This window comes from Protopterus annectens, chromosome 9.part0 (assembly GCF_019279795.1).
Source record: "Protopterus annectens isolate FY-2018-M chromosome 9.part0, PAN1.0, whole genome shotgun sequence".
Lineage (NCBI taxonomy): Eukaryota > Metazoa > Chordata > Ceratodontiformes > Protopteridae > Protopterus > Protopterus annectens.
The window spans coordinates 381,009,434-381,036,029 of record NC_056743.1 but is presented as its reverse complement, the minus strand read 5'-3'; the positions used below and the strand labels follow the sequence as shown (position 1 = coordinate 381,036,029).

Here is a 26,596-nt window from a genome sequence, read left to right as displayed (position 1 = left end):
AGATAGACCCTTTTTGTAGTTATTGCTACTACAATCAAGTCTGCATTTGGTTGTTCAAGTGAGGTCTATTCTCAGGAAGCCAGAGGATCTTAAGGCATCCTAGGAATGGGTTCTGGCCCATGAGGTCCTTACCATGTCCACTCTACAACAAAGTGTATCATCTAGTCCATAGCAGGAACCACCCCAGATGTAGTTGGGATCATCTGAAATGCTTCTTGCAGTATCTCCTCATAAGGGAAGGGGGCAGTATGTGGGCTATGAACCCCTCTGTCACATCAGTTCCAGTATTTTCTCAGATTTGGAGGAAATTGTGGATAGCAGTCCTCTTCATCAAGATCTGAGTCTGATGCAAGATGGTCTGGGAGGGGGGAGTCCATGTGCCTGCTTTTGTGCACTCTCTATGTACATTTTTGGAGGGGGGAATCTTTTGAATGTTCTGAGAAAGGATCTTCCTCAGATGATTACAGTTTACTGATGCTTTTCAGAAGTCACTCTTTTTGGGATATATGAATTGGATTCAAAGCTCCTGAGTTTAGGTCATCTCAGACAGAATCCATGCATACCTTTCAACTCCTTAGAGCAAGAATTCTGGACAAAGCCATGAATAAAAGTGGGACAAAGGCCAAAAAATAGGGATCATTTTTTAAATACTGGTGTTACAAACTTAGAAAGTCGATAGAATAACAGGTTTTGCATTAGCATGAATTTTCTGATGGATATGAAGTATGAAACTGAAATGTCTGTCATTATTTTTGAACTTCAATCTTTAATGGTTTACAACTTATTTACCAGAAAACCACAATTTTATAAAAAATGGACCAAAAATATGAGGCCAAAATCTGGACATTCTGTGAAAATCTGTACAGTTGAGAGGTATGACTATCCATGGCAGGTGGTTTGTCTGACGATACCAACATACACAGTTTCCAGATGATCTTTTCCATGATTTCAAATGCTGAGGTCATGTCCATCAGTACTGAATTCATCTGCAGAGTCCTTGATCTTGATGACCACAACTTCAAAACCTATAGCACAGCACCAGCTGTTGGCAGGGTGCATTTTTATAAATACTGAAAGTAGTTTTTTGTTATCAATAGGTTTATCAAAGAGACTACTGACACCAAAAAAATTCCCAAGGAGATCAGAAATAAACTCAGTATGAGTTCTCCTGTGCCAAGTCCATGTTGCCTATGTGTTCACAGCACCAAAGGGGGAGGTGTTGAGGCAGACAGGACTAAAGGGGTTGGAGATCAAAACAGCCCTTTCAGCACCAAAATAGGTGCTCCTGGGCTTTCTCTCATTTTCTTGTGCTGAAACTGGGCCTGGGAAGGGGCATGAGAAGTCAAAGGAAAAATCCTTTCCCTGTTCAGCGTGGAGACAGTAGGGGATGGGACAACCCTCAAGTCAAATACAAACCCAGTCAGTGTTGATAGATGGACTCCTGACAGATGCTGTAAACCTAATGAGGAGGGTAATGGAGGGACAGGAGTCCAAGTAACTGTATAATTCCTTCTCCAAGGAAACTCTACCAAGTCTTTTCCTTGAATAAGTGTCAGGAAAAAAGAAGTTATGTTCTTACCATAACGTTTCATCTGTGTTGTTGATCTTCATTCCTTCATTACTGATGGGTCTCTGTTCCATCCTCAGAACCGACTCAGCCGATATAACAAGCTTGCGCCAGCTAAAAAACTCTCGAGCTAAGTCTTACCCACAGTGCCCCTCTCCTTATCTCCTAAGAACGAGTTTGCCCAAAAGACAGAAAAAAAGCACAGGCTTTATCTGAGCAATTGCCCTATCAAGTAACCAGGACCAGATCCGAACCTCCAGGAGTCTTTCAGAAGGGGGTAGGAAGGTGGGACATAATGAATGAATGAATATCAACAACACAGATGGAACTTTATGGTAAGAACATAACTTTTTTATCTGATGTTGTTAATCTTCATTCATTCCTTACTGATGGAACAGAGTCCCTAGCTACTTTATTGGGAGGCCCTATGGAAGGACATTCCTGAGCACCATTGAGCCAAAGGATGCTCTTCCCCGAGAGACGATATCTCCAATTTGTAATGAGCAATAAATGTATGAGGTTTTGCCCAGGTGACTGCTGCACAAACGTCGTCCATAGAGGCTCTAGAATGAAAGGCCACCGAAGTGCTGACCTGGTGGAGTGGGGCTTGACTTTAGTTGGTAGAGGTATTTTATTCTGTTGATAGACAAAGGTAATGCAATCTCTCAAACACTTTGATAAGGTGACTTTAGAAACTGACCTGCCTAGTCTTGGACCTGAAAAGGATAGGAACAGCTGGTTCAATTCCCTGAATGATTTAGTTTTGTTTAAGTAAAAACGTGACTGTCTATGAACATCTAGCAAATGTAAACGATATTCTCCCTTGTTAGAAAAATCTGGGAAGAAAACTGGCAAATCAATGGACTGGTTGAAATTTGACTCTGAAATAACCTTGGGCAGAAAGGAGGGATTAGTCCGAAGTGATACTCTCTCTTTATGGAAAAAGATGTATGGGGGATTTACACACAAAACTTGTAACTCTGACATTCTCTTGGCTGAGGTGATGGCTACCAGGAATAAGGTTTTCCATGACAAATATTTTATATCACAGGTGGATGAAGGTTCAAATGGTCAAGTTAGAGTGTGTAAGACTAGTGTTAAATTCCAAGGTTTAATAGGGTCTTTAAGAGGTGGTCTCAAATGTAAAACCCCTTTGAGAAAGATTTTGCATAGATGGTGGGACATCAATGAAGAATCATTAAAACCATTACAAAAAATAAAGATAGCTGTTTAATGAACTGTAATGGTCGAGGCTGAGGCCCCTGATTGGAGTAAAGTTGACAAGTATTCTAAGACTTTACGGACTGGAGCTAAGAAAGAGTCTATTCCTTGGTCTTTAATCCAGAAAACAAACCTGTTCCATTTACTGCAATAACGTTTCCTGGTGGATGGTTTATAAGAGGCTAGAAGTATCCTTCGCACTGAGGAAGATAGGTTATTTTGCCTGGCAATCAGTGGAAGTGGAGAAACCAAGTTGTCAGCTTGAGACTCAGTAGAATGGGATGGACCAGCCCCTGTGGGCGAGACAAGAGTCCTGGGGTTGGATCCAGAGTCTGTGGACAGTGGACCAGGTGAGGCCACAGGAAAGGAAAGCAGACTTAACAGGGCCAAAAAGGTGCAATGAGGATTACCTTGTGCTTTCTTTAAGAGAAGTGGAAAGGGAGGGATGGCATAAAGCAGTCCCAGGGGCCAACTGTGTATTACAGCATCTCTCGGTGACTTCCCCTGAGGGGAATCAGGGTGAAGTAACTGCTGCATCTGTGGTTCGAGGGAGAGTCAAAGAGATAACAGCAAGTCTGGCCCCAACGATGAATGATTTGTGCCGCTTTTACAGGGTTGGGAGACCACTCGTGAGGCATCAAAATGTTTCTGCTCAGTTTGTCCGCAATCACATTGGAACTCCCAGGAATGTGAATTGCTATCAGAAAGCAGTCAGAATCTATCACCCACTGCCACACTCTTAGTGCTTCCCAACGTTGATATACCAGACTACTGACATATTGTCTGACTGGATAGCAATTCTCCCTGATGGAAGGGTCGCTTGAAATGCTTGCAATGCTAGAAGCACTGCCCTCAGTTCTAGGACACTGATATGCAGATTGGTCTCTAAGGGGGACCAAGTCCCTTGGACGGTTCTTCCCTGAAAATGATCACCCACCCCATCAGGGAGGCATCCGTGGTGACTGTGGCCTTGGGTTGAGGGGGTAAAAAGGGGCAACTCCATAACTCTTCTTCTGGTTTCATCCATCAAGTCAGATCTTATTTGCAACAGTTTGTCATGCGAATCAGATAGATCATTGGGAGAATCATTATAGACCACTGGGAGGCCAGGAGCCACTGAAGCAGCCTTATATGGAATCTCGCCAGTGGAACCAGAGTGATCGTTGCCACCACTGAACCCAGAACTTGTAAGACCAATTGGGCTGGAACTATATCTTGAGAGAGTATCACTTGCAGTTGAGATCTCAACCTTTGCAATCTGTGCTGAGGTAGAGCAACTAGGCAGGATTTTGTGTCGAACATCGCACCAATGAATTCTAAGTTTTGAACTGGCACTAACTTTGACTTTTTGTGGTTTATAGAGATGCCCAACTTGTTTGCTAGTTTTAATGTGTAGTGTACGGCTTATAGCAGTAGACTCTTGGTTGGGACGGTAAGGAGCCAATCGTCTAAATATGGAAACAAACGGAATCCTTGCAGTCTCAAGTGTGCTATTACTACTGCCATGCATTTGGTGAACACCCTGGGAGTTGTGGTGAGACCAAAGGGCAGTACTCGAAATTGGTAATGATTGGCTCCCAGCCAGAAGCGGAGATATCTTCTGAATCATTTGTCCATTTTTATGTGGTAATACACATCCTGAAGATCTATGGAGCACATCTAATTGTCTTTTTCCACCAATGAGCTTGACTGGCTCATCTGCAGGCGGAATCAAGCAGGAAGTAGAGGGTCAAGCATGGAAAGCCTGCAAGAATACAGATTCCTCAGAAGCAGGGTTAATCGCATGCCAGTCGCCCCTCTGTTTCAGTATCTCTAGTATGTCTCCAAATGAGAGATCCTCAGGGAGTGACCGTAGGGACCCTTCTCCCTCATTGAAATCTGTATCTTCGGTGAGGGATTCCTCAGTGGAATCTACGTGCTTCCTCTTTTCCATTCTCTTATGAGGTGGCTCTTCAGGGGGACCATCTGAAGAGGACTCCGAAGAGTGGGTGCCCTGAAGTAGGGTTTCTTGCTGCTCCTGTGCCTGATGTCCAAGCGTAGTGGGCTGTGTCAGCTGCATACCAGAGGAAATAGGAATGTCTGGTTCTGATGCTGAAGGTGCCAAATGCAAACTTGCGCAAGCAACAGCCCTCTCCATCACCTGAAAGGCAGGCCCATTTGAAGAGGGATGGGAGTCCGTAACCAAGTAGGACAACCTCAGAACTGGGGTCACACCTTGCTGTGAAGAGCCTGCCTCCAGGGTTGGACTAGGAGTTGCCGGAATAACCAGAACCATAGACGGCACCAAACTAGGGGTCATTGTACCAACATGCCAGTCACGGTCCCAAGGGTGGATCAGCTCCAAATAAACCTAAGTCCACAGGGAAGACTCCGGAATCATGGAAGGGAGTATTGCAGGAACTGAAGAAGTTGGCATGGTATAGGCATCTGTACCGAGAGTTCCAAAGCCTGAAGAGAGGTTGAAGGTGGATAAGTCTGTGCAGAAAATCCCTCTGCTCCAGATGGGTCTTGGTTGGGGTTGGGATACTTCTGGCTGCTAGGAGTTGATCAACAAGCCTCACTACATCGAGCTCTGACAGACTCCTGGATGAACAGGTGGATATCCCCGAAGGGGAGACAGGCCGTTCGAGGAAAGGACTTTATTGCTGTCCAAAAAAAGGGGTTGATGGATGGGGAGTATCTTGTCCTGGATAAAAATTCACATTTTGACAACGAGGTCGAAGGACCCACGTATTGTGAAGAGGAGGGAGTGACCGGATTGGAGGGAGATACTATCGTTGGTGTCGAAAGTATGTCTGGTACCGAGGGAATTATCAATGCCGGAGCAGAAATTGTGGTTGACAGTTCCAAAAAAAGGCACTGACATTGGCACTGTAGAGAGAGCTTGAGTCTCTGGTGCCAAGAGAGTCGGTGCTGACATTTTAGGCAATTTAGATTTTGGTTCAGTAATAGTCTTAGAAGACTTCAGTCCCTTAGAGCTAGGAGATGTCGGAACTGAGTGACTTCTCTTTTTACTGCCTTTCCTAGGAGGTGTTGAGACCTGCCCCTTGGATAGTGCCTCTGAAAAGGGAGTTTTTAGTAGTGCTTTCATTTATTTTTCCACTCTGCTAAAGTGCGTGAGCTGAACCCTTTACAGAGTTAACAAAGTGGTTGAACTTGAAGGTGGGGGACTCTGAGACAGTAGACACATGACAGATGCCCATCCGAGTTGGGCATCCTTCTTCCACATTTTTCAAACTGCTTAAATCCAGTTGTCCCTTATTTATCAGACATTATCCCAATGCAAAACAAGACATAACCTTAACTATGTCAAATTCAAGTCAAAGGCAGAGAATAGGCAAAAACACACAGACTGAAAAAAAGATTTTATTTATTTTTTTTGCAAAGAAAGGAAAAGAAAGAAGGGAAAAAGGGAGCTGAATACCAATGACGGTATGATAATTACCACAGCGGTAAGGGAGGAGCCTGTACCAACAATGTTACTAAGAATACAAAAAAAATGGTAAGAAAGGGGCTAGAACCACTCCATAAACAACAAAGACTAAGCAAATAGAGAGAATTTTAGTGAAAAATTACAGAAAATATCCACTACTTAGCTGATAGCTGGCTTGACACGTCTTGTGAAGTACGTGGCAAACGAGATCTATGGAGATAAGGAGAGGGGCACTATGGGTAAGACTTAGCTCGAGAGTTTTTTTGCTGATGCGAGCTTGTTATATCGGCAGAGCCAGTTCCAAGACCCATCAGTAAGGAATGAACGAAGATTAACAACATCAGATTAACAGTTATCCCCATCTTTGAAACCCGCAATGGAAAAGGCTTGGACAAGCCATGAACCACTTTAACAGGTTGGGAATCAGCTCTAGTGACCTGAACAACCTTGGCTAGTTGACATTCAACACTCAGAACATTAGCTGAGGTGGCACAACTATCCATTTTTAACTTCCTTTTTTGTCAAACTTCATAAACCCCAAGGCCTTGTCTTTGTCCATACTAAAGTTATGAAAGAAGTCAACAGGAAAATAAGTCAAACACCTTACAATTTGCAACAGCAATATACTCATCCAACCAAGTTTGAACTCTCTAGAACACAGTAAACAAAAAGTTTAGAAATATACTGCAAGATCACAAGTAGCGTGACTTGCTTAGGCCCAGTCTCCTATCCAGAGAGCAGAAAGTATTTTGACAGGAAAAATTTAAAACTAAACAAAATAATCTTTATTGTTACAGTGATGTATTGAAAACATTAAATGCACAGTGCTGCAGCACAACTACAAATAATAAAAGGTTTTCTTATCCCTATGTTTGCTCATGCTTGGGAGATCAGGATCTTGAAGCAATATTGGTAAATGAGATCTGGGGAGTTAGGGAAAGCGATGTACACTGTGGGATTTGGGGAAGAGCTTGAGCTTTGCAGAAATGCACTGCTGCTAGCTCGGAGACACCTGCGGCAACCATTATTTCAGTTGTGAAGTGAACAGTCTGAATAACGTAAGCTCTGGACATTTATGAAAATCTGAACAAGATGAATTTTTTTCTTTTAAACTTTTTGTTTATTTTGTATAAACATTTTTGTTTTTCTTACAAGACAAAAACAGAAAAGGGTTATCTAAAAGAAGCCAGGAATGCTGGAAAAAAAGCTTAAACAATACTACTATGGACTTCAAAATTCTTCTAAGAGATGCTTATACTCACGTGGAATCTATTGCTCAAAGTATCTGGAGATGAAAGCCCATTTGTGTGATGCGTAACATCAATCACAGGTCTGTGAAAAAAAAAATTATCATTAGCACTAACAGTTTCAGCTGTATAGCATGGCACACAAAAAATAACTGCTTGAAATGCAAATGTGATAATCCAGAGGTAAAAATCTGTAACACTTTTGCTGGATGTATTCCACATTTAGACCACCAACTTTAAATATGAAAAATAAAACCTCACTTAATGCCTCGTTGAATTACTCTGCAGTTTAACAGTATGCTTGCTACCTACTCAGTTCACCTACACGTCTTAATGAAGAGAATGCTAGCTTGCTATAAAGGAATTACAGAGAAATAGCAGAAAACAGATATACAATTAGTGCTTACTCATTGCGTCAGCATTTAAAGTGGTTTATTCCATGTGACTAACAGTTCAGTTTTGTTAAACTTGCTATAGATATACATTCCATCATCCACCCAGCCCACTTTAAAGAAAAACTCAAATCTTACCTACTTAACTCCAAACTTTGCCATTGTCAGGCATCAGCTTAAGCACCCCACTATAATACCTTTTTTCTCCCGCCTCTCTCTCATAAGTACTCTATTATCTTAGGATATGTTTGTCTTTTCGGCTTTTACCGGTTAGGGGTTGCCACAGTGGAACACTGTCTGCTAATGATTGGCAGTAGATTTTTATGTTGCCGAGCTGCCAGCCCGACGCCCAACCTTCAGCGAAGGCACGCCCATTCACGCATGTCTTTCGGAGGCCACTCGACCGCGGAGAGGACATGCAGACTCCACACAGAAGGCACTCCAGCCGAGAATCGAATGGGAGAACCTCTTGCTGTGAGGTAACAACGTTACCGCTGTACCACCGTGGCTTCATATCTTAGAATATGTACTAATGTTTACTAACCAGAACTGTTGCTTAAAAGCTCTGCTTGTACATATGTAAATAAAATTGAAAAAAAAATTGAGTGCTTGCATTGCAATTTCCTCCTTTTATTTACATTTTCTGCATAATTGAATTTTAGATGCTTAATCACATTTCTTTGTATAAACCTGTTCTTGTTGTTAAAATTTAGAATTTTCTGTAACTTGTTCATGTATTGGAGCTTTTCTGCTTGGGTCACCATTGAAAATGGGCCTCAAGCCCAGTTGGACATACCCGGTTAACAAATGTCAATAAATAAATAAAAATAAACAGTATACACAGGGTAATACAAAGTGGCATTGTTTTAAATGTAAAAAGAAGAAACAGTACACAATACCATAGCTAATTTGACCCTCTGTTTCTTTCCTGATAGTTATTTATCTTACCTTTTTATACATATACTTTACCTGCTTATATTGCTTTCACAGCTGCAGTGGCTGATACTTTTTCTGCTGCTGGTTCTTCCTTCTGTTCTTCCCAGCTCCGTTCGCCCTACGGGCTCACTCCGCTCCCCTACCTCCAAATGCCATCCACCCCCACCACATCCACACTTATACCTACATAACCACACCTACTTCCTCTCCCACTAAACTCCACCCCTTCCTCCTTTAATTCCCTCCCCTGCACAACTTCCCTCCACTTCAGATTCCATCAACTCCTTACTCAATACACCACACATCCCTAATCTCTCTTACTACTAACCATAAATATCTCAAAAAAACCCAAACATGCATCCAAAGTATACACTCTTCTCCATTCAAATACTTCTCTTACTTAACCTAACCTTCATCCACTACCTTACCCAGCCTAACAAGCTATCTCACTCCCCACTCTATCACACAACCTCCTCTCTCAACTTACTTCACCCCTACTCAGTCATACCAATATCTCCTACACTTTACCCTATCAAACCCAATCTTTGCTTTCACTTCAGACTTATTTCACTCAAAACTACTACCCACACCCTACCAAACATATCCCCTACAACCTCTACTATTTATGAAAAAAACACAAAAACCCATACAATACAATAGAGATTCTAACTCTACTTTACTCTACTTTTAGCTGGGGATGTACATCCTAACCCAGGCCCAAACACCTCCCCCCTTCATCTAAATCCATTCGACTAGCATCCCTAAACACACAAAGCTTAGCAAACAAAGCTCCAAACCTTCAAGCCTGGTTACACTATAATAAACCAGATATCTTAGGCATATCTGAAACCAGGTTAAAACCCCATATAAAAGATGTGGAAATAATTCCTGCCAACTATTCCATTATCAGAGCAGACAGAACCCAGCAAAAAGGAGGTGGTGTAGCTCTACTATACTCATCCTCTCTATCCATTACTCCTTACAATAAAGCTATTCCTCAATTCAACAATGCAGAATTAATAATAGGCCTACTTCGATTAAATAAACACAAAAATATATGCATAGCCTCACTCTACATTCCCCCTGGCAACAATATCCCCACACTGGAAGATATCCTGTCCTGGTTCTCTTCCAATATTTCTAACGAAACCATCATCATGGGAGACACTAACATCAATTGGTCCACCATTCAATCCCATACCCCCTCCATTAACATCAACCTGTATAACTTCACTCAACTCATCAACTCCACTACTAGGCCCTCTAAAGACTTCTCTTCTGGCAGTATTATAGACTGGATATTAGTCTCTCACCCTCACAATTACCCTGATAGTGGAACTCTTCCTGACTCCCTAAGCGACCACCTTCCCATCTTTGCCACACGTCTCTCTTCTTCCCTACAAGTTTCTCATAACTACATCACTTTCAGAGACCAAAAAACTTCAACCCAGAAGCCTTTTCTAACTCCCTAAAATGCCTTAACTGGTACCCATTAAAAACTCTTCCCCTGGAAAGTGCTATCACTCACTTTAATTCCACTTTCTTAAACCTGTTAGATACACATGCTCCCTTAAAAACCAGAATAATAAAAAAAAAAAAACTACCCCTTGGCTAACTAAAAATACACTAACAACCATGCGACTAAGAGATAAAGCCTGGGCACGCTATCTGAAGTAATCTCCCACTACTCTTAATGACTACAAAACTCTTCGTAACTCAGTAAAAAAGCTTATCACAACAGACCGTCACAATTATTACTCTTCTCTTCAAAGTAAATTCAAAAATGACCCACAAAATTTCTGGAGAGGTATAACCTCCCTCTTAAAACCCGGCACAACTGAAAACCCAAATCCCAACCCAAGCGTACAAGACAATGACCTTGCCACCGAGTTTAACTCTTTTTTCACTGACTGCATTTCCAAACTAACCTCTTCCTTCTCCTCCAACCATCCACCTCCAACTTCCTCCTGTCCTCCCCCTACTCCTCCTCCTTCTCCACTCTGTCATCCTACTACCTCTCAACCACTTAGATTCTCCCTGGAACCAATCCCTACTTCCACTATAAAAAAACTCCTGAAAAAGCTAAAACCTTGCACCAATGCCCCCGATAACATCCCCTCACACTTCCTCAGTATAGCTGCAGATGCTATCGCCCTGCCAATTAGTATCCTAATCAACCGCTCCATCCAAGAAAGTCACATTCCTCAAATCTGGAAAAAGGCTTTTATAATTCCCTATCCTCTCTCCTATTTATAAAATTCTAGAGAAATGTATTCACCTTCAACTCCTTCCCTACTTACTAGACAACAACCTACTAACTTCTACTCAACACTGCTTCCATCCCAATCACAGCACTATGACAGCCCTCCTATCATTCCTTGAAAATGTGAACAAGGCTAGAGACTCTGGCCTCACTGTATCTACCATCCTACTTGATCTATCCAAAGCTTTTGACACTATCTCCCATAACTTACTACTAACTAAACTCTCTAAGCTAAACCTTTCACCTTCAGCTCTTAACTGGTTCACCAGCTATCTCTCAGACAGACAACAAGCTGTTAAGTGGAAAAAATCCTTCTCCTCTTTCCTAAACACCCCCACAGGTGTTCCACAAGGTTCCATATTAGGACCCCTTCTCTTTAATATCTTTGTAAATGACTACTATCAATCTATCCCCTATGCTGACATCATCCAATATGCAGATGATTCTACAATCATCTGTGCTTCATCTTCCATTCCAACTCTCCAACAGCTGACTCAAGATGCCTTCTCCACCACAGAACAGTGGATGAAAGATAACCATCTTGCATTTAATGCAGCTAAATCAAAACTAATGATATTCACCCCCTCTAAAACCAATACATTGGATCAACAACCATTCTCCATCACCAGTCAAAATAATAACCCACTTGAACTGGTAACAGAAACCAAGCTTCTAGGAGTCCAAATTGATAATAACCTTACTTTCAAGTCCCATCTACTACAAAACATTAAAAAAAACACCAAAAACTAGGTCTGCTGTACCGTCACAAACAATTCCTCTCACCTACTACCAAACTCACTCTCTCTACCACATTTTTCTTACCCTCCCTCCTTTATGGTGCCCTTCTTTTAACTAATCTACAATCATCTCTCAAAACAAAACTTTCGACCTGTTATAATAAAATAGCCAAATTTGCCACTAGCAATAAATCTTCAACCCATCACTGTGTACCACTCCACAAACTAAATTAGCTTGAACTTCCCAACTACCTCTCCTACACTCAACTAACATATGCACACAAACTCATTTTTCAACCATCCCTCTGTCCCTCCCTGTCCACTACCTTTAAAATTCACCACACTCAAAGACTTCTCAGATCTACTAATCAAAACCTAATAGAAGTCTATAGACCCCATCGTCCCCCAGGACATAACCTCCTCTCCTTTTCACTAGCACGCCTATGGAACTCCCTCCCACCCTCCATTTGCACCATCACTAGCCTTCCTACCTTTAAAAAATCACTCCACTCCTACCTATCATCCATATGGGAATGCTACTGCTCCTACCCCACATAATCTTTCTATACTCTCTATTGTATTCCACCTTTTACTCTCTCTATCTCAGACAGTAACCTATTCCTTAATAGTTCCTATCCTCCTGAAAGCCTTATGCATCTATGTACTGACTTCCTTATCCTTGTGCCTATGATATAATTTGATTTCAACCTTAATATGTTTTATACTTTGATTGTATTAATGCTTAACTTTACTCATTGTAAACACTGTACCTTGTGATGTCATGTACAATAATGTGAATGTAAATCTCTATAATATGTAATCTGTAATGGAACTTTTCTCCCCAGGAATCTATTGAAAACGGGTTCTCTTGACCCAATGGACTATCCTGGTTAACCAACAGCAAATAAAATAATAAAATAAATAAATAAAAATGGGGAAAAAAAACAGCCAAAGAAATAGCCCTTTGGAGAGGTACCAGATACATTTTTGACAAGAAAGAAAATCAAGACAAACTTTCCAGCCATAGCACAATGAACACCATTAGACAGTGTAAGTAGATATGTCATTTTAAATAACATCACTCTCCAACAATGCTTTGCATCATTTCATTTTTAACACAGTTTTGGTCAGTCAAAATCGGAGAAGGTAGAGGGTGTGTGTGTGTGTGTGTGTGTGTGTGTGTGTGTGTGTGTGTGTGTGTGTGTGTTTGTTTATTAGGGTCTAGAATACATGAGGAAGCATAGGAGAACCTGGAATTTGCAGATCCTTTTAAGGGGAGTTTTCCTTTAAGTACGCAAACACTTGTATTGACCCTACCAGTAAATCAAACAGTAGGTCTGACTTATAATGAAAATGCATGGACACAATGGCAAACCAAGCAGAAACCAAAATAAACAGCATGGCAAGTCAGAAAGCAATCCTTGGGAAGACCACCAAACTTAAATAAGAAAAAAAAAACAACCCTATAAACCAAACATGGTTCTATACGCTGGCAGAAAAAAATGTGTAAAAATGAGGAAAATGTATAAAATAGATAGCAGTATAACACATCTCTATCTGGCAGTATTTTGAGACGTGATCAGTCTCAATGCAGTTACAATGAATACACTCCCTCCCCAGTAAAAGCAGATGAAAGCTGGTGCATACATATGTACTGTCTGTCATTTACAACAGTTAAGTCAGTAGCAAGGTTATAATCACATCAGGTTTCTACAGACATGAAATTGTATTAAGATTCAGCCTGCTTCATGTGCCATAGCTCTCAACTGTACCTGGTTTGCCCCAAATTCTTGGTTTGCTCTCCATAAAATGTTTGGTTTTCTGGCAAACAGTTGAAGACTGCAGTCGTTATATTGTAACAGACACTTGAGTTACTGACTTTATATCCTTCAGAAATGCCTGCTAACACAAAAACGTTTACTCTAGCAACATTATATGCATGTAAGAGCATTATTTAAAATCTGTTCCTCATTTTGGCCCTTGCCCATCAATATTTTTGACTTGGTCTCTGCTATTGTGCTTAGAGGCTGAGAAGTATTTATGTGCCACTGTCTCAGGCCAACATAAAAAAAACATCCAAAACTTACCTTAACAGGCAGAATTAATTTTATATGCATGTTTTGTTTCCCTGCTGTACATCAATTAGAAACTGGTTTATTAGAATCAGTTGCAGGTTCTGTAGGACAGTGGATCTCAATTTCCAAGGGGTATGGTGAAGAAAAGAAGGCAGAATGAAAGATGATACCATTACGGGTAACCATACTTCTACTGGGTGCGTTAAAACCAGTGAGGACATAAATAAAGTATAATGGGCAGTCTTTGGATGCTACACGTCAGACAAAAACTTCTGCAAACAAGTCTACATGTTAACACTTAGTTTCTATTTACTGGCATGGATGCAATCAGCTTTCCCTAAACGGCTTACACTTTGATGCAGTTTTGGAGATACAAAGCAATGCCATGGCAGTGAAGACATGTTCAGCAATATGCATAATGCACACACATGGCACACATATGGGAGGGGAATCCGTTTATTTCAATGTCTCTCAAGGTAATCTGCTTTCATTTATTTTACTTTACATGCAAAAATACTTTATTCTAGCTTTTGATTTTAGCCATGACAGAAGACAGCAGTAAGTATGTAGGTGAATCAGCATTTTTACTCCTTGTTTTTAGAACATGGGAACTCCCGTTGCAGCAAAAAGACAAAGTAACTGCAACAGTAATCATGAAATGTGGAGTGATTAAAATGTCTCTCCTCAGTTAGAAAATTAAACTCAAAATACCCCATGAATGAAAATTTGAGGCAGTTTTACTTAACTTTTAAAGCAACTTCTTCAAGGTGTTACAGCTAGCAATGAGATGGAAATTCCAGAGTTCAAGTGAGAAGTTGACAACACCATTCCACCAAAGACAGAAAGATATTCAGACATGGTAAAAGCTGTCTGAACTTGTGATCTTAAACATCAGTTGATAGATTTTAGCCCGCTGTTGAGTTTGCATACTTATTAAAGGAACCCCCCACACACACAAACACACGCACAATTTCAGAAAAAGTGCCACATCTCTTCTATTTACCTAATGAAATCTACAGAGACTGTTCCAGCAATAAACCTTCAGAGACTTATTAACAAACCTGTTTTCAGAACAAGGGAGCTTTCAGTTGCCCCTGAAAAAGCATAGTGAGTTGTGTCATGGCCTAGAAAGATATCAATGAACAGCACTTTCGACATTTATTAGCAAGACTGGATAGTGAGTCACAGGAATGTAGCAAGGATAAATTATTGGAAACATTTCAGTGAGTTCAAATTTGGCTATTTTGTGTACATGTTTTCCTCTTTCTAGCAAAGGCAATTATATGAGTCAAATGCAACACATCAAATATTAATAAAAATCAGAGTATTAGTTTATTTCACCTGATTTGTATTTTTTTGAATGTTTTAATAAAGAAGACATTTTATTTAAGAAAAGACTAATTTCTGCTGAATGAGTTGATGTGAACTACTGCAGAGAAATGACCTCCTCTATGGTGGTAGATCAACAGCCATCATTATGAAAACAACAGCAAGGGCTCCAACAAGATGCACTTCATCTTTAAAATGGTAGTGAGCAGCACATGCACACACACACACACACACACACACACACACACACACACACACACACACACACACACACGTTCACATACACACATATACAGAGGTGCCCATATTTTGCCAGTACTAAATAACACTTTCCTACAACACAAATTTGTCTGTCAGTTAGCGCACATGATCAAGGCTCTGTTTTGTTAATGAGCTGTTTCCTGTAGTCACCTTCATTTGCCTACTGTGTGACTCTGAGTAAGTCACTTAACCTGTGCCTACTCCCAAGTCCTCTAGGAAGGTTAGAATAAAACCCAATTATGCTCCCTGGCTCTCAAAGGAAACTAAGTCCCTTATGCTAAAAAGAGATAGAGCTTGGAAAGCCTGGATCAAAAGAAAGGAATTACCTCTGCTACATAATTACACACACCTCATAAATCTTACAGAAAAACAAACCAATAATGACAAAAAATCATTTTATAACTCTGCCCAATTCAATAACAAATGCAACCCTCACATGTACTGGTATACTATTAACAAAATTCTCTCTCCAGGCTGCTCCTCGACTCCTTGCCCCTACCCAAGTACATCTCCTATGGAAACTGCTACTCTTCTCAATAAACACTTTACTGAAACCATTCAAACACTCATACCTTCCAACTGTAACACAACTTTTCTGCTTACCCCTCCCAGTCCTTCTAACAAACAACTATTCTCTTTACATCCGGTTCCTACTTCCTACATTAGATCTCTTCTTCACAAACTCAAATCTTGCCCTCCCTCCACTGACAATCTACCTTCTACCTTCCTCAAACTTGCTGCTGACTCCATTGCCTATCCAGTATCTATATTAATCAATAGCTCTATTCAGGACACCATTGTCCCTACCCTATGGAAATCCTTTTTCACTATTCCCCTGCATAAAGGTGGAAGCTCTACAGACCAATCTAACTACCAACCTATAGCTATTCTATCACCACTCTCTAAGATTCTCGAAAAATGTGTCCACTCACAACTACTCAACTACCTCCAGCATAACCTCCTTACTCCCACTCAGCATGGTTTCCGTCCCAACCACAGCAGATCTACTGCCCTCTTATCCTTTACACATACCATTGCCGAGGCCTTAGACAATAATAAACTCATATCATGCCTCTTCCTTGACCTTTCCAAAGCCTTTCATACAGTCTCCCATTCCCTACTGCTATCTAAACTTACAGATCTCAATCTATCTTCTATCTCCCTAGCCTGGTTCTCCACTTACTTATTTTGCAGGCAGCAGACTATTAAATGGCTCTTTTCCCCTTCTCCATTCATACCTGTCCCAACCGGGGTACCACAAGGTTCCATCCTGGCTCCCCTCCTATTTAATGTCTTTACCAATGATCTCTATACTTCTTGTAAACAATCCTCCCTCATCCAATATGCAGACGACTCGACACTCATCTCCATCTCAGACAATATGTCCAATCTCCACACACTTACTCAACAGGCCTTCCTATTCACTGAACAGTGGCTGTCCAGGAATCTACTCATTCTCAACCTTAAAAAGACCAAACTCTTATTATTTTCCCTGATCTCTCTTTCACCTCAAATCCACCTTTACGATTACTTCCTCTGATAACACTGTTATCCAACCTGAAGGTTATACTAAACTCCATGGGGTCATCATAGATAATGAACTCAAATTCAACTTGCACATCCTCCAAAGCATAAAAAGACTCACCAGAAACTTGGTTTACTGTATCGCAACAAAAATGTCTAACTACAGATGCCAGACTCTCCCTTGCACAAGCTCTTCTCCTCTCCTCCCTTCTATATGCTGCCCCAGTACTCACCAACATCCAAACTACTACTTTAAATAAACTCCAACAAACTTACCACAAGACAGCTAGATTTATCACACACTCTCCATACAATACACATCACTGCCTTGCCCTAAATACTCTCCACTGGTTAGAACTCCCCCATCTTCTACTGCTGTCACAACTTCAAATGTTACACTTCATTCTTTACAAACCTTCATCCTGCCCTGCTCTATCTTCCTTCATCTCTATCTACACTCCTCTGCATACTCTCTGTACCTCTAATCAACAACTACTACAAATCTACCAACACAAAAAATAGCTGGCCAACTCCTATATAAACACTCCATCGCCCAAGCCTGGAACAAACTCCCAAGACACATTTGTTCATCATTCACCCATCCCACTTTAAAGAAAAACTCAAACTTCATCTACTCAACTCCAAAATATGTCCTTGTCAAGGCACTTGCTTAAGCTCCCCACAACCCTACTATATACCTTTTCAGTCCCTCCACATACAGCTAAGTACTCCACTATTGTGGATACTTATTAAACTCTACAATACTGTTGGACTTAACTCTTTGTAAATATGTCAATATATTTTTTAGTCTGTAAAAATATTGATAGGTATATATCATGTGTTTGCATTTCTGCTTTGTCTCTCTAACGCTCTTGTATAACTGATTTTGACCATATTTTTGACTCAGATGTTTGATTCTCTGTAAACCGTTTGTGTTTTTTTTTGGAGCTTTTCTCCTCGGGTCTCCAATGAAAATGGGCCACAAGCCCAGATGGACCAACCCAGTTAACAAATGTCAATAAATAAATAAATGAAAAGGGACACGTGTCCAGTGGGCTTACTGGGCTAACAAATGTAAAAAAAAATAAATAAAAATAGCAGCAGGATAAGGTCAGTGCTTTTAGCTTCCAACTGCCCATGCGGGAGACTTCGAGGAAAGAGGATCTACGCCTCCATCAGATTTTCACTAAGTGCTTCCTGTGTGTGAAACGTCAGCTTGGATAACAGGCAGAAGATAAGACCAAAAATAAGGAAACAAAAGCATAAGCAGCATAGCATGAACTTCTGGGCTTACCTGCTCATTAAGCATTAGCCATTGAAACTTATGGTAACACAGCAGAAAAGGGATAGGAGGTGCTTACCACACCTGCACCGGCAGTGAAAAGGCAGCGGCAGGAGACAGAACGTTGGTATGTGTCCTCCAGAAGTTACATTTCAGAAGCAAATAAATAAATTCTACCACTTTATAGTGTCTTGTTCCATATATTTAGTACTGCATGCTGTTCTACAAGTAATATAAGAAAAGGTGCATCAAGACTCAAGAAGGAATTCAGAAGAAAACTATTGGTAAGATATGTAGTCTGGAAGGGGAAGAATATGACTGTGGACTAGGGGAGCTAGAGCTCTTCTTATTTCATGCCAGAAAAGACATGGGGACATGATGCCAAAACACAAGATCATGTCAGGTAGATGAGAAGGGGTCATCCTGAACAGAAAGGACTGAGGGAGAATGAGGAGGCACAAGCAGCAGACTCCTATTTTTGTTTGTATATCACATGCTTACCTACTGCACAATGCTCATGCATGGTGCACTTACTGCTGGTGCTGGTGGTTCACCTACTTCCTGTCTGTACTCAGTGCTTCTCTTCCTCCTCATTTGCTCGTATGTTTGTAGTATTCTAATTACTGCTGGTGCTGGTGGTTCACCTACTTCCTGCCTGTACTCAGTGCTTCTCTTCCTCCTCATTTGCTCGTATGTTTGTAGTATTCTAATACTTCTTGCCATGCCCCTTGTTTTTCCCATCCTCCCATTCTACACAGCTTTACAGTTCTCCTGCTCATGCCCACTGTCCTTTTCCTCTCCACATAAGTTGTCTTCCTTTTTTCATCATCATCTGGTATCATATGGTAATGTAGATTTAAAGTCATGTAATAGTACTGTAGTATTAAGCACTGTTACCCACACCAAGCACCATAAATTGAATGTGTAGGAATGCCTATATATGACAGTTGTAATCCCCAGAGGCCATTTAGTACAACTGAGAGACACACAGACAGTAAACAGGAAAATGCAGACAACAAAACCGAATAGCACATGCAACTGAGATGTGAACTGTTGTTTTTAGCACACACGGCCACTGTTCGAATCCTACCAGTGGTAGTAGTCTGCATACAGAATTATACCCCACAACTGTACAGATATGTCCAGAATGTCTATTAAACTGGCCCATATCTATTGCCTGCCAGCCTGTCCCCCTGGGAAATCAGTGGGATGATCCCGGACGATAGGCAGCAAACAGGAAATACAACTGATTGATACACATCTATGACAATGAACCTGGCACACTAGCAACTCCCAATACCTTATGTGACTAAGAAGCCACGTATGTCCCATTTACACCCCAATTTGTTAAGCTGTGGTCAAAGTGTGTACAGTAACAGAGTGAGATGTATGTGCATAATAGTAATGTGGAACCTGGAAATGTGTGTGGGAACATGCAGGTAGTGCTAATAAACATTTCTCCCAAAGGTCTGTCAGATACCAACACTGTGCCCAGAAATACAAGAATGATATGCAGTTGCTCTGAATAATGAGGTATTACACATCACTGTTACCCACACTGTCCTACAAAATATAACTGTCTAGTAAATCTGTATAAGAGTGTTGTTATACAAGGTCACAATACATAAGCACAGGGGATTAACAAAACAGAAAGCAGATTAGAGATCTACAGCAATATCAATATTGCAGACACAACTGTGATGGACAGTGTTTAAGTTGTAGCGGACACAGCCATGATCGGAATCCTGGGAGTGGAATCAGACTGTATGCAGATTCATACCCCACAACTGTGCACATGAAGCCAGAATGTCCAGTATATGTACCCATATCTGATGCCTGTCCCCCTGGTAAGAGTGTGGGATGATCCCAGATGTGTAGTCAGCAAACAGGGAATACAAGAGATTGTAAACCATCATGAGAACACACCTGTCGATGTAGCAACCCCCGAAACTGTTAGGAGAGTAAAACTGCAAGTTTATCCTATCTACACTCCCATGTTGTCAAGCTGTGACCAGCGTGTGTACAGTAACAGAGTGAGATGCAGGTGCGTAATACTAATGTGTAGTCTGGAACTTTGTGTTTCAACAGTCAGGTAGTGCTAACATTGCTCCCACAGGTACACTGGATACAGTAACAGAGTGAGATGCAGGTGCATAATACTAATGTGTAGTCTGGAACTTTGTGTTTCAACAGTCAGGTAGTGCTAACACTGCTCCCACAGGTACACTGGATACAGTAACAGAGTGAGATGCAGGTGCATAATACTAATGTGTAGTCTGGAACTTTGTGTTTCAACAGTCAGGTAGTGCTAACACTGCTCCCACAGGTACACTGGATACAGTAACAGAGTGAGATGCAGGTGCATAATACTAATGTGTAGTCTGGAACTTTGTGTTTCAACAGTCAGGTAGTGCTAACACTGCTCCCACAGGTACATTGGATACAGTAACAGAGTGAGATGCAGGTGCATAATACTAATGTGTAGTCTGGAACTTTGTGTTTCAACAGTCAGGTAGTGCTAACACTGCACCCACAGGTACACTGGATACAGTAACAGAGTGAGATGCAGGTGCATAATACTAATGTGTAGTCTGGAACTTTGTGTTTCAACAGTCAGGTCGTGCTAACACTGCTCCCACAGGTACACTGGATACAGTAACAGAGTGAGATGCAGGTGCATAATACTAATGTGTAGTCTGGAACTTTGTGTTTCAACAGTCAGGTAGTGCTAACATTGCTCCCACAGGTACACTGGATACAGTAACAGAGTGAGATGCAGGTGCATAATACTAATGTGTAGTCTGGAACTTTGTGTTTCAACAGTCAGGTAGTGCTAACACTGCTCCCACAGGTACACTGGATACAGTAACAGAGTGAGATGCAGGTGCATAATACTAATGTGTAGTCTGGAACTTGGTGTTTCAACAGTCAGGTAGTGCTAACACTGCTCCCACAGGTACACTGGATACAGTAACAGAGTGAGATGCAGGTGCATAATACTAATGTGTAGTCTGGAACTTTGTGTTTCAACAGTCAGGTAGTGCTAACACTGCTCCCACAGGTACACTGGATACAGTAACAGAGTGAGATGCAGGTGCATAATACTAATGTGTAGTCTGGAACTTTGTGTTTCAACAGTCAGGTAGTGCTAACACTGCTCCCACAGGTACACTGGATACAGTAACAGAGTGAGATGCAGGTGCATAATACTAATGTGTAGTCTGGAACTTGGTGTTTCAACAGTCAGGTAGTGCTAACATTGCTCCCACAGGTACACTGGATATAGTAACAGAGTGAGATGCAGGTGCATAATACTAATGTGTAGTCTGGAACTTTGTGTTTCAACAGTCAGGTCGTGCTAACACTGCTCCCACAGGTACACTGGATACAGTAACAGAGTGAGATGCAGGTGCATAATACTAATGTGTAGTCTGGAACTTTGTGTTTCAACAGTCAGGTAGTGCTAACACTGCTCCCACAGGTACACTGGATACAGTAACAGAGTGAGATGCAGGTGCATAATACTAATGTGTAGTCTGGAACTTGGTGTTTCAACAGTCAGGTAGTGCTAACATTGCTCCCACAGGTACACTGGATATAGTAACAGAGTGAGATGCAGGTGCATAATACTAATGTGTAGTCTGGAACTTTGTGTTTCAACAGTCAGGTAGTGCTAACACTGCTCCCACAGGTACACTGGATACAGTAACAGAGTGAGATGCAGGTGCATAATACTAATGTGTAGTCTGGAACTTTGTGTTTCAACAGTCAGGTAGTGCTAACACTGCTCCCACAGGTACACTGGATACAGTAACAGAGTGAGATGCAGGTGCATAATACTAATGTGTAGTCTGGAACTTTGTGTTTCAACAGTCAGGTAGTGCTAACATTGCTCCCACAGGTACACTGGATATAGTAACAGAGTGAGATGCAGGTGCATAATACTAATGTGTAGTCTGGAACTTTGTGTTTCAACAGTCAGGTAGTGCTAACACTGCTCCCACAGGTACACTGGATACAGTAACAGAGTGAGATGCAGGTGCATAATACTAATGTGTAGTCTGGAACTTTGTGTTTCAACAGTCAGGTAGTGCTAACATTGCTCCCACAGGTACACTGGATACAGTAACAGAGTGAGATGCAGGTGCATAATACTAATGTGTAGTCTGGAACTTTGTGTTTCAACAGTCAGGTAGTGCTAACACTGCTCCCACAGGTACACTGGATACAGTAACAGAGTGAGATGCAGGTGCATAATACTAATGTGTAGTCTGGAACTTTGTGTTTCAACAGTCAGGTAGTGCTAACACTGCTCCCACAGGTACACTGGATACAGTAACAGAGTGAGATGCAGGTGCATAATACTAATGTGTAGTCTGGAACTTTGTGTTTCAACAGTCAGGTAGTGCTAACACTGCTCCCACAGGTACACTGGATACAGTAACAGAGTGAGATGCAGGTGCATAATACTAATGTGTAGTCTGGAACTTTGTGTTTCAACAGTCAGGTAGTGCTAACATTGCTCCCACAGGTACACTGGATATAGTAACAGAGTGAGATGCAGGTGCATAATACTAATGTGTAGTCTGGAACTTTGTGTTTCAACAGTCAGGTAGTGCTAACACTGCTCCCACAGGTACACTGGATACAGTAACAGAGTGAGATGCAGGTGCATAATACTAATGTGTAGTCTGGAACTTTGTGTTTCAACAGTCAGGTAGTGCTAACACTGCTCCCACAGGTACACTGGATACAGTAACAGAGTGAGATGCAGGTGCATAATACTAATGTGTAGTCTGGAACTTTGTGTTTCAACAGTCAGGTAGTGCTAACACTGCTCCCACAGGTACACTGGATACAGTAACAGAGTGAGATGCAGGTGCATAATACTAATGTGTAGTCTGGAACTTGGTGTTTCAACAGTCAGGTAGTGCTAACATTGCTCCCACAGGTACACTGGATACAGTAACAGAGTGAGATGCAGGTGCATAATACTAATGTGTAGTCTGGAACTTTGTGTTTCAACAGTCAGGTAGTGCTAACACTGCTCCCACAGGTACACTGGATACAGTAACAGAGTGAGATGCAGGTGCATAATACTAATGTGTAGTCTGGAACTTTGTGTTTCAACAGTCAGGTAGTGCTAACACTGCTCCCACAGGTACACTGGATACAGTAACAGAGTGAGATGCAGGTGCATAATACTAATGTGTAGTCTGGAACTTTGTGTTTCAACAGTCAGGTAGTGCTAACACTGCTCCCACAGGTACACTGGATACAGTAACAGAGTGAGATGCAGGTGCATAATACTAATGTGTAGTCTGGAACTTGGTGTTTCAACAGTCAGGTAGTGCTAACACTGCTCCCACAGGTACACTGGATATAGTAACAGAGTGAGATGCAGGTGCATAATACTAATGTGTAGTCTGGAACTTTGTGTTTCAACAGTCAGGTAGTGCTAACACTGCTCCCACAGGTACACTGGATACAGTAACAGAGTGAGATGCAGGTGCATAATACTAATGTGTAGTCTGGAACTTTGTGTTTCAACAGTCAGGTAGTGCTAACACTGCTCCCACAGGTACACTGGATACAGTAACAGAGTGAGATGCAGGTGCATAATACTAATGTGTAGTCTGGAACTTTGTGTTTCAACAGTCAGGTAGTGCTAACACTGCTCCCACAGGTACACTGGATACAGTAACAGAGTGAGATGCAGGTGCATAATACTAATGTGTAGTCTGGAACTTTGTGTTTCAACAGTCAGGTAGTGCTAACACTGCTCCCACAGGTACACTGGATATAGTAACAGAGTGAGATGCAGGTGCATAATACTAATGTGTAGTCTGGAACTTTGTGTTTCAACAGTCAGGTAGTGCTAACACTGCTCCCACAGGTACACTGGATACAGTAACAGAGTGAGATGCAGGTGCATAATACTAATGTGTAGTCTGGAACTTTGTGTTTCAACAGTCAGGTAGTGCTAACATTGCTCCCACAGGTACACTGGATACAGTAACAGAGTGAGATGCAGGTGCATAATACTAATGTGTAGTCTGGAACTTTGTGTTTCAACAGTCAGGTAGTGCTAACACTGCTCCCACAGGTACACTGGATACAGTAACAGAGTGAGATGCAGGTGCATAATACTAATGTGTAGTCTGGAACTTTGTGTTTCAACAGTCAGGTAGTGCTAACATTGCTCCCACAGGTACACTGGATACAGTAACAGAGTGAGATGCAGGTGCATAATACTAATGTGTAGTCTGGAACTTTGTGTTTCAACAGTCAGGTAGTGCTAACACTGCTCCCACAGGTACACTGGATACAGTAACAGAGTGAGATGCAGGTGCATAATACTAATGTGTAGTCTGGAACTTTGTGTTTCAACAGTCAGGTAGTGCTAACACTGCTCCCACAGGTACACTGGATACAGTAACAGAGTGAGATGCAGGTGCATAATACTAATGTGTAGTCTGGAACTTTGTGTTTCAACAGTCAGGTAGTGCTAACACTGCTCCCACAGGTACACTGGATACAGTAACAGAGTGAGATGCAGGTGCATAATACTAATGTGTAGTCTGGAACTTTGTGTTTCAACAGTCAGGTAGTGCTAACACTGCTCCCACAGGTACACTGGATACAGTAACAGAGTGAGATGCAGGTGCATAATACTAATGTGTAGTCTGGAACTTTGTGTTTCAACAGTCAGGTAGTGCTAACACTGCTCCCACAGGTACACTGGATACAGTAACAGAGTGAGATGCAGGTGCATAATACTAATGTGTAGTCTGGAACTTTGTGTTTCAACAGTCAGGTAGTGCTAACACTGCTCCCACAGGTACACTGGATACAGTAACAGAGTGAGATGCAGGTGCATAATACTAATGTGTAGTCTGGAACTTTGTGTTTCAACAGTCAGGTAGTGCTAACACTGCTCCCACAGGTACACTGGATACAGTAACAGAGTGAGATGCAGGTGCATAATACTAATGTGTAGTCTGGAACTTTGTGTTTCAACAGTCAGGTAGTGCTAACACTGCTCCCACAGGTACACTGGATACAGTAACAGAGTGAGATGCAGGTGCATAATACTAATGTGTAGTCTGGAACTTGGTGTTTCAACAGTCAGGTAGTGCTAACACTGCTCCCACAGGTACACTGGATACAGTAACAGAGTGAGATGCAGGTGCATAATACTAATGTGTAGTCTGGAACTTTGTGTTTCAACAGTCAGGTAGTGCTAACATTGCTCCCACAGGTACACTGGATACAGTAACAGAGTGAGATGCAGGTGCATAATACTAATGTGTAGTCTGGAACTTTGTGTTTCAACAGTCAGGTAGTGCTAACACTGCTCCCACAGGTACACTGGATACAGTAACAGAGTGAGATGCAGGTGCATAATACTAATGTGCAGTCTGGAACTTTGTGTTTCAACAGTCAGGTAGTGCTAACACTGCTCCCACAGGTACACTGGATACAGTAACAGAGTGAGATGCAGGTGCATAATACTAATGTGTAGTCTGGAACTTTGTGTTTCAACAGTCAGGTAGTGCTAACACTGCTCCCACAGGTACACTGGATACAGTAACAGAGTGAGATGCAGGTGCATAATACTAATGTGTAGTCTGGAACTTTGTGTTTCAACAGTCAGGTAGTGCTAACACTGCTCCCACAGGTACACTGGATACAGTAACAGAGTGAGATGCAGGTGCATAATACTAATGTGTAGTCTGGAACTTTGTGTTTCAACAGTCAGGTAGTGCTAACACTGCTCCCACAGGTACACTGGATACAGTAACAGAGTGAGATGCAGGTGCATAATACTAATGTGTAGTCTGGAACTTTGTGTTTCAACAGTCAGGTAGTGCTAACACTGCTCCCACAGGTACACTGGATACAGTAACAGAGTGAGATGCAGGTGCATAATACTAATGTGTAGTCTGGAACTTTGTGTTTCAACAGTCAGGTAGTGCTAACACTGCTCCCACAGGTACACTGGATACAGTAACAGAGTGAGATGCAGGTGCATAATACTAATGTGTAGTCTGGAACTTTGTGTTTCAACAGTCAGGTAGTGCTAACACTGCTCCCACAGGTACACTGGATACAGTAACAGAGTGAGATGCAGGTGCATAATACTAATGTGTAGTCTGGAACTTTGTGTTTCAACAGTCAGGTAGTGCTAACATTGCTCCCACAGGTACACTGGATACAGTAACAGAGTGAGATGCAGGTGCATAATACTAATGTGTAGTCTGGAACTTGGTGTTTCAACAGTCAGGTAGTGCTAACACTGCTCCCACAGGTACACTGGATACAGTAA

General features: G+C 41.6%; 1 protein-coding gene across 3 annotated transcripts in view; it reads right to left on the bottom strand.

Annotated features, from left to right (window-relative positions):
- Positions 1 to 26,596, bottom strand: part of PDLIM2 (PDZ and LIM domain 2) — a 3,176,635-nt gene that overhangs the window by 1,967,702 nt on the left and 1,182,337 nt on the right. For all 3 annotated transcript variants that reach the window (XM_044082921.1, XM_044082925.1, XM_044082922.1), the window contains one exon: positions 7,484 to 7,553. In XM_044082921.1, the coding sequence (XP_043938856.1) occupies positions 7,484 to 7,553 (70 nt within the window). The remainder of the gene's footprint in view (positions 1 to 7,483; positions 7,554 to 26,596) is intronic.